At 45.8% G+C, this 11154-nt stretch overlaps 1 protein-coding gene and 1 pseudogene across 1 annotated transcript; one reads left to right on the top strand and one right to left on the bottom strand.

Annotated features, from left to right (window-relative positions):
• The first annotated feature begins 960 nt into the window (after positions 1-960).
• On the top strand, positions 961-3088 carry LOC136545313 (phosphopantetheine adenylyltransferase 1-like). Its single transcript, XM_066537335.1, has 6 exons — positions 961-1188; positions 1300-1371; positions 1507-1566; positions 2068-2162; positions 2434-2503; positions 2602-3088. The coding sequence occupies exons 1-6, from the start codon at positions 964-966 to the stop codon at positions 2728-2730; spliced, it is 651 nt and encodes a 216-aa protein (XP_066393432.1). The 5' UTR covers positions 961-963; the 3' UTR covers positions 2731-3088.
• Positions 3089-5725: 2637 nt separating this feature from the next.
• LOC136543393 (protein FAR1-RELATED SEQUENCE 5-like) lies at positions 5726-11136 on the bottom strand (annotated as a pseudogene).
• Positions 11137-11154: the final 18 nt, after the last annotated feature.

The raw sequence follows: 11154 nt of genomic DNA, 5'->3' as shown, positions 1-11154 counted from the left end.
CCGACGGCAAGCGGGCTCTGGCGGCAGAGGGAGGAGAAGCGGCGCGCTGGCACCTAGGCCGTGCTGCTACAGAGCTGTTGCCTCATAAAAGCTCCCTGCGCTTGCTCCTGTTTGCAGCTTCCACGGAGGCGGGGTAGAAGACTAGAGCTTGCACGGTGATGCGGCCATGACTAGAGCTCCATCGTCACCATCGATCTCCCCCATCCAGTCGTTTCTGCTACTCCCAACGGGCTCTACGAGTTCGTAGTGGCATGACGACTTCACCCCGCTACTCGTTATTCGACAACCCCCGCCCCATCGCCGTGAACCACCGCCGTCGCCGCCATTGTCGTCCTGAGGTCGAGCTCACCGATCTCCGCATACACAGCAGCTCTCGCCTCCCCGTCTCCTTCGTTGGCGCCACAAGGACCCACCGCGACCGTCTATCCACATCTCAGCTCCAATCCATGGCCGCAGTGGCGTCTTCCACCTCAACCGAAGCACTCCGCCGGAGAGCCTCGCTTCTACCCGTGTCTGGCTGCCACCAGCCCCTCTTTGTCGCAAGAACTCCTCCATCGACTTCGCGTGTGGTGCCTTGCTCGTCGTCCTCGGCTGCTCGACAGCCATAGAGGGATGACGAAGCTAGAGGTGTCTGGCTCCCATCCAGGTGCTGGAGGTGTGAGATGAAGCTGGAGGTGCCTGGCTCCCATCCGTGGCTGGAGGTTGAAGACAAAGCTGACGTGTGGGGCCCACGCGTCAGCGAGTAGAGGGAGAGAAGCAACAGGGGTAAATAGGTCATTTCGCATGCTCTGTAGGTCTTCTAGGCTCACTACCACGCTGGCGTGCCCACCTAGCATGCCATGTCAGGAAAAATGAAAAAACATAGGAGATTTACTGTTTATGATGGTAATTGTGTAAGAACGCGCTCATCCCTGGCTATTGCAAAAAGTTAAAAATCCCTGATGAACAAGAAACCGTACCCGCATGCTCTTCTTCGCCCCATTAAATTACAGAGAGAGACCCTTTCATCAAAAAAAATACAGAGAGAGAAACAACGGCGAAAAAATGGTCGATGCCGGCGACGACACACCGGCCGGAGCGCCGCCGCGAGCTCACGAGGAGGAGCAGGCGGGAACTCCGGCGTACGGTTCGGTGGTCCTCGGCGGCACCTTCGACCGCCTCCACGACGGACACCGCCGCCTTCTCAAGGTGCTGCCAAAAATTAAAAAAAAACGCACATAATTTTTGTTCCTCCTGAGTCCTGACTGTTGGGATTGAATCTTGCTTTCTTCGGGGTATCGGGGAATTGGTGGGCGGCAGGCCTCCGCGGATTTGGCGAGGGACCGGATCGTGGTGGGCGTCTGCACGGGACCTATGCTCGCCAAGAAGGAGGCAGGCATCTCGGCTTTGCCCAAAGATTGAGCTTTTTTCGTCTGAACATTATGCCGTCGATTACTGGACCTTGTGATGATTCACGGTCGGACCATGTGATGATTCACGGTCGGTTTCTTGATTATATTGGTGCAGTATGCGGAGCTGATTGGGCCCGTCGACAAGCGCATAAAGGGCGTGGAGGATTACATTAAGGTTGTGGTCTGGTTATGTTTACCCTGTTTTCTTGTTCTGTGCGATTTCTGCTGCTAAGGAATTAGAAGGATTTGGGGATGGGTGCCAGGCCTGTTTTATATATGCAGAGGAGAAGGTGCATAAGCATCAAGTTGTAGTTGTTTTGATACGGAAATTCGTCACTTTTGCGGATGAAATAGAAGTAGGTTATTACTGTTATGTGGCTAGAGATTTGTTCCTATTTATCTGTCTAAGAAAAGTTGTTAAGCATGGTGTACTTTGGATGGAGTTTCTGGAATGGAAATTAGCCCCGTGTTTTCAATTTTGGAGATACATGGCTTTGAATGTGTAGTGGTTATCAGTCCCATATCTCCAGTTTTGTATGTTCTTGCATGGTTCTGCATTGGGTAATAGGGGGAAGGAACTACAAAGAATAATATGCCTATGTGTTTGTGTATCTGTGTTTTGTCTACCATTTCATGTGTTGACAATAATCCATGATTGGTCTGTTGTCATATGCAGTCTATAAAGCCAGAACTGATAGTACAAGTGGAGCCTATTGAGGATCCTTATGGCCCATCCATCACTGATGAAAAGTTGGATGCCATTATTGTCAGGTATCAACAATAGCGCCATCCCCTTTTTCAAGCATTTAGCTGTTCATAACTATTCCATTTGTTCTTCATGTGCATATGAGTATATTACCTTACCAAAATGTAGAAAGTCATTACTCTACCCATTTCAAAACCATACTAATGGTATCTTAAGTATCTCATAATATTGGACTTTGAAATATGTGGTCTCCTAATATGTAAACAGTTCATGTTCATTTTTAAGCTTCTCTTTCTACTGGACATCATTTGACATAGAAATGCTGCTTATATTCAGTAAGGAGACATTAAATGGTGGACTTGCTGTAAATATAAAAAGAGAAGAGAAAGGGCTCCCACTGTTGAAGGTTCATTTGTGCTTGCTTCTATATTTCATTCAATTGATTTTATTCTACTACTTGGTGTACTATGCAACTGATTCAAATGTGGATGACCTAAATTTCAGGTTGAGGTTGTTGATCTCCTTTCTGGTGGTGTGGAGGGGGAAAAATTGAGCTCTTCTGCTTTAAGGAAACTTGAGGCCGAGCAAGCTCAACAAAGTGAAACAAAAACTGCTAGCCTTGGAGTTTCTTAGGGAGGAAAAAGGAATACTTGAATCTGGTTAGCTGAATGCACAAATACGGGGTGATCTGTCCAAGCTCGTGAACAAAAATGTGATTAGAGCTGATGGTTTGGTTGCCTGTCTGGAGGAATAATCTTTGAACACTGGCCCATGGCCCTGTAACAGTATCATTCTAACCTTATAAAATCAACCTGGCAACATAGACTCTCCCCTACTAACCAAATTTACAGATTTTGTATTGGCAATGCCATCTGAATGTAAAAAGGAAATCTCCTTGGGTTTGTATAAATGTCTACAATAGTGGCAAAGCTACAAATAAACATGGTTCTCCTTCACAAGAACTCATGCAATATAGCTTGTCATTATAATCTTGGTCCTCTTGGCACATTTGTATATGCGCATTGGTTGAACAGAGACTTTGGGTTCTCCATGAATGTAGAATCAGGAAACTGAACATAACCTGTAAGGGTACGTATTTTTTTTGTTAGGTGATTAAGATTATGAAAATTCAAACCATGCCCTATAACCCTGTTGTTTTGAATAATTGGTGAATATAGCCTAGTGTACTAATCTCTTACTAAATCTAGAAAATTATCCTCTGTGGAGATAGGCAGTATGTTCCTAGCGACCATTGAATTTTGAACAACTGAAAATATGGATAATCCAAATGATGTTGGAATTTATTTTAGTAAGAATTGTCTAAAGAATATATACAAATTAAAAACCACATGGACCTTAAGAGAGAATGAAAGAGTATGACCTTAAGACTTAAGAGAAAGAAAGAAAGAAAGAGATAGTGTTTCCAATGATCTACATAAAGAAAGAGTGTAGTGTTTCCAATGACCTAGATGTGGTATTTGGATATTCTCAAAAAAAAAAAGATGTGGTATTTGGATGGGATCTGCAAAATCAATGCAAGATAACAAGTGGCTAATTCCCCATATATACATCAATGTGGCCTGATGGATTAGTAGTTTAGTACTATTAGAGTCGTGAAGTACTGGTACCATCAAAGTATTTTGTCGCAGCACGCAAGAAATCTCACATGATACAGAGATATGCTTGTTAACATGGCTGCTGCTAGGTCTCAAGTTTCTGTGGTCTGAAATTGGGTCATTGAGAGCTATTGTGATCAAGGCCAGGAGTTGGCCACCTTTCTCACCTCACAAGTGCACTGATATGTGACTTCTATATATTTCCTTGCAGATGTATCAAGAAATCTCACAAAGATTTCTGTAGGAGTTTTCTTAACTCGTGTCCCATTAGTGTTTTTTTTTGTTATGTCAAATTATGGTTGCAGCCTTATCTTGCTCTATTTGATCCGAGTTTGCATTCAGAGATCAAGAAATGGCTTTTCCTCAACATTTAGAAACCATTGGGTTAGGGTTCTTGGGTCCTCCCCGATTGGTTTGAATACTTTGAGAAAATAGTAGCAGTGTGAGATCAGGTGCAAAGTATGTGGCACTGAAGTGTGCAGTCAGTATCACAGCCTAGGTTCATACAGCACAGAAAGGAGGCCTTCTGGTTCTACAGTATGTCTCCATAGTGTATGGTATGACCATGTCACAAACCCGGGGCATTGAACTGACGACAAGAGGTGCAACACACTGGAGCCTGCTGAAGTGCTGAACTCTGACCACGGGCTCAACACACCGGTGCACAGCCATAATGTCACCCCTGCTGCCCTGCTGGAGAAGGCCACTTCCGAAACCAACACATTTTGATCGCTAACTCTGATTACTTGTTGGATCCAGAAGAGCTATTGCTAGGAAATTTGGGCCGCGCCCTGGGCTAATTGAACCAAACGCGCCATACACTATTTCAAAAGCGTTCACTCGTGGAAGCAGACTTTACAGGCTCCATCACAACAACGAACAACTCGGACGTTCTAAACGACTTTGGGTTTCTGCAGCCCTGTCTATCATTCTCAATCAGATGAACAGGCGAAGTATCCCTAGCATGAGCATCCAGCGATTCACAATATTCCCAGCTGGTATCTCCTGCATTCCCAAGTGTGTCATCACCTGCGTCAACATTTCTTTGACTAAGTGAGAACTTCGTCTTTCATTCTCCAAATAGTGAAATAGGCGATGACTGTCCATTGTCTGTCAGACCTGCTGCTGAAATTATGACACATGTTTACTGACATTAATATTTGTCCTCGGGATAGCTTAATGCATTCCTATCCAAAAATAAAGTAGAATTTAACGGCAATAGATATATAAATTATGTTTCCCTATCCCTAAGTTGAATGTCATTGATACCCCATTTACAATTTGGAAATACTAATGTGGTGTTATTATCCAGCACCCAGCAGAGAGTATTGGCGTGAAACCCGGTGGTGTTGGTGTTGCCGGTTTGACTGACCCAGTTTTCACCCAACCTTGGATCGCCCCAATTCTTCGGTGATATGTGGATGCTGCTCCCGAAGGACGAAGAAGAATACAGGGAGTGGTTCCACGGAGCAGCGTTCGACGACGTCAGGCTCCAGAGGATCGGACTACCCAAGCGGTTCAGCAACTGAGGCATCAACAGAGCATTGCAGGTACCTGTTGCTCGTTGCAGTTCAGAGCTCAGTCTCCCAAAGGGTTGCCTCTGAGTGGTCGGTGAAATGGTGGTCAAAGAGATTTATACCTAGACAAGCAGCTATTGAAGTGCCTGAACCGTGACTTGGAACTCTTGGTAGGTTTCAACTCTAGCCTACCCCAACTTGCTTGGTACTGTTGTTGTTACGTAGGCCCCGGTTGGAGCATTATAATGTTTACAGAGATTTCTTGGGATACATTTCAATCCCCGACAACTGAGGACGCATGATTCTTTTTTTTTTAACATGGGGGACGCAAGATTCTGGCTCTAACCCAACTGGAACATAGCCTGTTAAAAGGAACACACCATATAAATATTGGACAGAACTAACGGCAGCAGCCTACACATGTGCATATCGGAACTGGACAGCACCTTACCCAAACAAAAGCATGACAAGATAACATGGCACGACATGCAGGTTGGCACCGTCACATTTCAGCGTCACTGACAGCGTACAAGACCTGAGCAAAAGAAAAGTTCCTACTGACCATACCACGACTTCCCAAATTTACAAGACTTGACCAAAAGAAAACCTCCTACTGACCAGACCACGACTTCCCGAATTCAGTTATCGAACTAGCAGCCAAGAACCCAAGCTGCAATCCCCAGTGCAGAATGCAACACTGACAACCAAGCACACCACTCGTGCTTTGGACCACACACAGTTTGAAAACACCCACTAACAACACTCCCTGAAAGTTGTCGTTGTCGATGAGCAGTTGCCGCCTTGTGAACTGCCAGTGCACACTCCCTTTAGTTGCTACCTTGCTTCAATATATACAATAGCCACCTCACTTTAGCCAAAATGCCCCCTACTGTGGCCCTTTTGCCTGAGTATGCCCCACGATCTTGTGCGCATGATCAGGCACCTCTGTTTCAGTCTGTTTCTGAGCTGCCGAGTGCCGAGGCAGCATCATCAGTAGTTGCAGCAGAAATGCTGGACTGCTCAGACAACTCAGAAACGTCCTCATCTTCACCGAGTTCCAAAAGTTCAAGCTCTAGTCGATCCAAACACGCCATCGCTGCTTCAAAAGCCTGGTCACTCCTGGAACCAGACTTTGCAAACTTCATCGCAACAATGAACAACTCTGACATTCTAAAGGACTTCGAGTTTTCTGCAGCCCTATCATTCTCAATCAGATGAACAGGCACAGTATCCCTAGCATCCATCGTCCAGCGCTTCACAATATTCCCAGCTGGTATCTCCTGCATTCCCAGCTGGCAAGATGTGTTTCAGGACCTATTACCTTCCTGCTCCTATTCTCCTCAGAGCTTTCCTTTGAGTTGAGATCAGATTGGAGCTTGTTGTAGTGTCGCACGAACATAATGATAGATCTATTCAGTGGCACATAACTCTTAAACATGTTTTCTGCGCTCTCATTTCTTTGGGTACAAGTCTGCTTGGCACAGAACTTTTCTTTCAAGTTGGGGTTGGCCCATTTATGTCTAGAATCATAAATCTGTGAAAGGAATGCATTGTCATGCAAGTTGTACTTATCAAGAAGATGTTGCCAAGCACACTCAAACTCTCTCAGTCAACATGCTATCAGTGATCTTCTGGAAGTCATCCTTAAATCCACTCTTCTTCAACAAATTGGCCCAAGGAATTCATTTTCATTGTTCAGCACATGCATCTTGCACCATCTGTGAATTGTTTCCGGTAACTCCTCCTGGATTGCCACCTCCAATTCATGGCACCGGTCTACATTTAGCACAATCCACGGATTTGATATCAGTTGGAAAATTGTGATAGCATTAAACCATGAACTGAAAGCATAATCAAGTTTGGAAATAAAACATGTACCTGTGAGAATAGTACTTGGAGCTTTACCACCCATTAATATAACAAACTCACGGAACAGCCATTTGAAACTTTCCAGTCTTGCATCGCATCAGCACTCCTCCTAGTATGATACTTTGATGGTGGTTGTTAACATCAACAAAACAGCCGAAAGGTATGCCGTACAGGTTAGTCCTGTACGTCGTATCAAATGTTATAGTATCACCGAAATGTGCATATTGCATTCTGTTGCGCCCATTAGTCCATAACACTGTATTAAACTGGTCCTCGATGTCATCCAACTCAATACGGAACATGAAGCTTGGGTCATCCCTCCTCAACGAACCAAAGTCATCAAACAACTCAATTGTCTTGTCAGGGTCAATGTCTGATAGATCCGATGATACATTCTTACACAATGACTTCAAATCCCCCTTCACGAACTTATAATTCTCCATGCCCCAAAAGTATTCATAAATGCTGTGGCACTTCTTACTGAGATCCACATTATCATCCCTAAGACGGCGGACTAGATTCTTAGTGTAGTGCTTGAGGTGGTTGTGAGAAGGCCAACCGAAATTTTCACAGCATATCCCAGAGAGGGGATGATTGTGATCACCTCGAAATTCCTGGATGTACCAACAATTGTCATCGGACCTGTGTAGCCGGATCATAGTGCCTTGCAATCAGTTTGCGCAGAGGCAGTGTTGTACAGCTCTGGTTTGCCCTAAAACACACGGCCATTTTTCACAATTAAGCCACATTGCATATGCTGGAATTGAAAAACTGAATTATACAGAGTTACAAACACAAAGCCAGAACATCTCCTCACCTCGCAGCTGCAGACTATGTCTTGAGTAACAACACTTTTATCCACAGTCATATTGCATCGTATTCCAAAACCCAGCTCCCAGGAATGCAAGTTGTAAAAATCATATGCCTCAGCACGGGAGTCAAAAGACATGCCAACTGATGGACTAATAACAACGATGGACATCCTGTCGACATAATCTTTCAGCGATTGCTCATAAGCACTAACACCGCCATGTTTCGGCTCCCTTTTAGGTGGAACAGACTCCCGGCGAAACCTTCCAGACAAAACGCAAAGGCAACATTCACGGCTGTTAAACATATGGTGCACGCGGAGCAAAATTGCTCCCTGACAATAAACCCTAAAGTGCCAATAGCAACGCAACAGCACGGGAATATATCCACCAAATTGGATCAACAATCTCAGCCGTCGTATTCGTATGTCCCAAATTCGTCGACCCGAACCCCAATCCCTAATCACAAATGAACAGGAAGAGCACAGGGTTCTGAGTTCTGACCTCCTCCTCGCCCCGCCGCCGACCACGGCACGTCCGCCAGCGAGACCTCCCTCCCGCGCCGCCTCCGCGCCCGCGCTTCCGCTCCCCCGAAGTCGAACGCCCGGCGGGCGGCGCAAGGCCACGCCTCGGCCACGGCTGCGACGCTCGACCCTGACACGAAACGCATTTCCAATGAGGGTCAAGCATTGGTCCGCCGCTTCACGAGACCACGGTAGAGCAGGAAGCCGCCGCACGTACCTCTCCCCGCGCCCGCCATCTCCGCCGCCACCTCCGTTTCCCGCTCCAAGCGCTGCCTTGTGTAGCGACTAGCGGGATGGGAGGAATGCCTGTCTGCCTTGCCTTGGTCCGTTCCGTTTGAAGTAGTGGACGGTGCCACGTTCTACCGTAACTGCAAGTCTGGCCCATTTACCACCGTAACCGCGCCAGCAAGTTCAGGCCCATTACTGTTGCGCGTGCGTCTCGGCCAGTCGGCCCCATGGGCTTCTGAAGAGCTGTTGCTAGGAAATTTGGGCCGCGCCCTGGGCTAATTGAACCAAACGCGCCATACACTACTTCAAAAGCTTCTTCACTCGTGGAGACTTGTCACAACAACGAACAGCTCCGACCTTCTCAACGACTTTCGAGTTTTCTGCAGCCCTGGCTATCATTCTCAGTCAGATGAACAGGCAAAGTATCCCTAGCATCCACCGTCCAGCGCTTCCCAATTCCCACTTCCCAGCAGGCATCTACCGCATTCCCAAGTGTATCATCGCCTGCATCAACATTTCTTTGACTAAGGGGGAAAATCATCTTTCTTTGACTTAATGCATTCCTATCCAACAAAAATAAAGTACTCCCTCCATTCCAAATTATAAGTCGCTTTGATATTTTTTTTAATACATAGAATTTGTTACATATCTAGACATGCGTTATATCTATACATAGCAAATTCGATGTACCAAAAAAGTCAAAGCGACTTATAATTCAGAACGAAGGGAGTAGAATTTAACAGCAATAGATATATAAATTATTTTTCCCTAACCCTAAGTTCAATGTCATAGATACCCCATTTACAATTTAGAAATACTAATATGGTGTTATTATCAGCATTAACATTTGGAAGAGAAAATTCAGAGAAGAACTTGGATTAGTCCTGCACTAAAGTCAAGCCAGCTAGACAAACACAATTAATTTTTTTGAGAGATAGCTACTTAATTTAGTTCACTTTTTTTCCCTCTTTGGGCCTAGATGCCTTGTATATTATTCTTTTATTTGATGGAAAAAGAAAAAAAAAATAGGTAGGGGGCTCCCCTGCTGATTCATTCAAAAAAAAATATGGTGTTATTATCCAGCACCTAGTAGAGAGTATTGGCCTGAAATCCTGTGGTGTCGGTGTTACCGGTTTGGGCCCCGTTCGCTTCTAGGAATGACTCCCAGGAAGAATACCTGGCCAGAATTGTTAGCTAATTTATATAAGCTTTCATTAGCCGAAATGATTCCTGGCGTCATTTTGCCCTAACCGAACGAGCCCTTGATTGGCCTGGTTTTACCTTTGATCGCCCCAATTCTTCTGTGATATGTGGATCCTGCTCCCCAAGGAGGAAGAAGAATACAGGAAGTTGTGGTTCCACGGAGCAGGGTTCGACGACGTCAGGCTCCAGAGGATCGGACTACCCAAGCGGTTCCGCAACTGACAGGCGTCAAGAGAGCATTGCAGGTACCTGTTGCTCGTTGCAGTTCAGAGCTCAGGCTCCCAAAGGGTTTGCCTCTGTAAACGATGAAGACCAAGATGCATACGTCTAGAAGATGGCGTTTCAGGATCCCTGACTGGTCGGTGAAATGATGGTCAAATATCCAGGTTACGGCACTAGCTTCCTAGCATTTGTGTAATAATTGTGTTATGTAGGCGCCGGTTGGAGCATTATAACCTTTACAGAAATTTCTTGGGATAGAGTTCAATCCCCAGAGACAAGTGAGAACGCAAGATTCTGACTCTAACCCAACTGGAACATACAGTAGCCTGTTAAGAGGAACAGCACAGTAGCACACCATACAGATATCCGACAGAACTAACGGCAGCAGCCTACGTAAACCACAGTCCACATGCCTGTAGTACCAAATGGCGAAATGTGCCATCGGAAGTGGACGGCACCTTACCCAAACAAAAGCATGACAAGATAACATGGCACTACATGCAGGTTGGCACTGTCACATTTCAGCGTCACTGACAGCGTACAAGACCTGAGCAAAAGAAAAGTTCCTACTGACCATACCACGATTTCCCAAATTTTACAAGACTTGACCAAAAGAAAACCTCCTACTGACCAGACCACGACCTCCCGAATTCAGTTATCTAATTAGCAGCCAAGAACCCAAGCTGCAATCCCCAGTGCAGAATGCAACACTGACAACCAAGCACACCACTCGTGCTTTGGACCACACAGTTTGAAAACACCCACTAACAACACTCCCTGGAAGTTGTCCATGAGCAGTTGCCGCCTTGTGAACTGCCAGTGCACACTCCCTTTAGTTGCTACCTTGCTTCAATATATACAATAGCCACCTCAATTTAGCCAAAATGCCCCCCTACTGCGGCCCTTTTGCCTGAGTATGCTCCACGATCCTGTGCGCATGATCAGGCACTTCTGTTTCAGTCTGTTTCTGAGCCGCCGAGTGCCGAGTCAGCATCATCAGTAGTTGCAGCAGAAATGCTGGACTGCTCAGACAACTCAGAAACGTCCTCATCTTCACCGAGTTCCGAAA

Source organism: Miscanthus floridulus, chromosome 3 (genome assembly GCF_019320115.1).
Source record: "Miscanthus floridulus cultivar M001 chromosome 3, ASM1932011v1, whole genome shotgun sequence".
In the NCBI taxonomy this organism is placed as follows: Eukaryota; Viridiplantae; Streptophyta; class Magnoliopsida; order Poales; family Poaceae; genus Miscanthus; species Miscanthus floridulus.
This window is presented reverse-complemented; position numbering and strand designations above follow the sequence as displayed.

Excerpts from the sequence above, each read along its gene's own strand:
- LOC136545313 (XM_066537335.1), top strand. The coding sequence starts at position 964 with ATGCTCTTCTTCGCCCCATTAAATTACAGAGAGAGACCCTTTCATCAA. Across the intron at positions 2,163-2,433 it reads TTGGATGCCATTATTGTCAG|TAAGGAGACATTAAATGGTG; the intron begins GTATCAACAATA and ends GCTTATATTCAG. Across the intron at positions 2,504-2,601 it reads AAGGGCTCCCACTGTTGAAG|GTTGAGGTTGTTGATCTCCT; the intron begins GTTCATTTGTGC and ends CCTAAATTTCAG.